Consider the following 1,813-nt stretch of genomic DNA (forward strand, 5'->3'; position numbering starts at 1 on the left):
ACAGACAGACAGACAGACAGACAGACAGACAGACAGACAGACAGACAGACAGACAAACAGAGAGATAGACAGATAGACAGACAGACACAAACTGAGGGCAAGAAAGTCAGTGAAGACAGAAACAACATAGGGTAAGAAAATGACAGGCAGAAAAGGCTGATGGTAAGAGAATAGCAGACTAACAACTAAGGGACAGAAGAATAGTAAAGACAAAAACAACGAAAGGTAACAAAATGACAGTCAGAAAACGCCGAGGGTTTAAAAAAAAGTATAGACAGAAATAACCGAGGGCAGGAAAAGCACAGTCAGACAGAAACAGCAGAAGATAGGAATGGAGTAGGACCGACCAGAGGCACCCTCCAACCAACCTCTGGAATAAGAGCTTTAAGGGCTGACTAACACATAAACACATGACATGACACATGGGACTTGACGACACACTGTAAGACACCGTAGACATTACATTAACTTTGGGTAAACGGAAACACATAGGCAGGACACAAGTCATTAAGTGCAAGAAAAAGGCAAGACAGACAAAAACAACGGACGGAAAGAAAAAAGTAGGGTCTACCAGTGACGCATTCCAACAATACATTAAAGGACACCGAGAAACAGACAACATCCAGACATATATTATATTATGACGTCTTTCTAACTATTTTTAGTAAATTTTACGGCACTTGCAACACAAGTCGCTCATATAAGTGTCGAAGATTAGAGATATTACAAGAGAGTAGCAAGCGCAAAAAAAAGAAGAACAGAAGGACAATAGAAGTTTTAAAATGTAATAGTAGAGGGTTTTACGGCGCTCGCAACTGCATAAGGTCATATGAGCGCCAGAAGATTAAAAGGTGTTACAAGAGGGTAACATAAAAACATAAAAAAGAAGAAGGGGAGATAAGAACGATAGATGTTTGACAGGAAAGAAGAAGCAAACCACACCAGAGCACCCGACAACCACCCACATAGAAGTCTGATAGGAAAGAAGGAGCAAATCACACAAGAGCACCAGCAAACCAGCCACACATAGTAGTAATATGACGTCAAAAACTCAGAGAACATGAAGACACATAATAACTATTATGATGTCAAGACACACAGAGCATGAAGGCAATTATGACGTCAATACACAAAGGGGAGCATACTATGAAACAACATGACACAGAAGAATGTTACCGATCCACAATTAGCTGGGCTCTAGTTCTTCTATTCAATGACAAGTTGTGTTAAGTGCACACGCTCACAAGACATAAAAACACACAAAGAGACACAAAAGACAAACAATAAAACACTCATCAAGACACAGAGGGCAATATGGTACACAAGAAGACAAAGGGGATAAAGGGCACATCAAGACACAGCAGGACAATAGGACACACATCAAGACACATAACACGACACAGAGGGTGGTATAACACAAATCAAGACACAGTACAAAAAGGCACACACAGAGAGACTCATAACACGACACAGACCAGGACACATAGGTTAATAGGACAATAGGACACACATGAAGACACAGAGGATAATAGGACACACATGAAGACACGGAGTACAATAAGACACACATCAAGACACAAGACTAAGGTGTCAGTACTCACTTCCCCCCGCCGACACTACTGTCAGGGCTCAGCCGTGGTTCCGTCATTCAAACCCTGCAGGGGAAACAGAGACAGGGAGATAGTGAGTGAAACAATGGTATCATGGTCAGGATAGGTCGGACTGCAGTGCAGCAGGGGGGGGGAGCGAGGAGAGAGAGCAAGAGAGAGAGGGGGAGGGGAGGGAGAGGGGGAGGAGAGAGGAAGAGAGAGAG

General features: G+C 42.9%; 1 protein-coding gene across 1 annotated transcript in view; it reads right to left on the reverse strand.

The window, feature by feature from the left end:
* The window catches only part of LOC101861321 (ceramide phosphoethanolamine synthase), a 52,825-nt gene extending 51,117 nt beyond the window's left edge, over nucleotides 1-1,708 (reverse strand). The window contains exon 1 of the mRNA XM_005109307.3: nucleotides 1,602-1,708. Within this exon, the coding sequence (XP_005109364.1) occupies nucleotides 1,602-1,648 (47 nt within the window). The 5' untranslated portion in view covers nucleotides 1,649-1,708. The remainder of the gene's footprint in view (nucleotides 1-1,601) is intronic.
* Between the last annotated feature and the right edge of the window lie 105 nt (nucleotides 1,709-1,813).

Source organism: Aplysia californica, unplaced genomic scaffold (assembly GCF_000002075.1).
Source record: "Aplysia californica isolate F4 #8 unplaced genomic scaffold, AplCal3.0 scaffold00763, whole genome shotgun sequence".
Lineage (NCBI taxonomy): Eukaryota > Metazoa > Mollusca > Gastropoda > Aplysiida > Aplysiidae > Aplysia > Aplysia californica.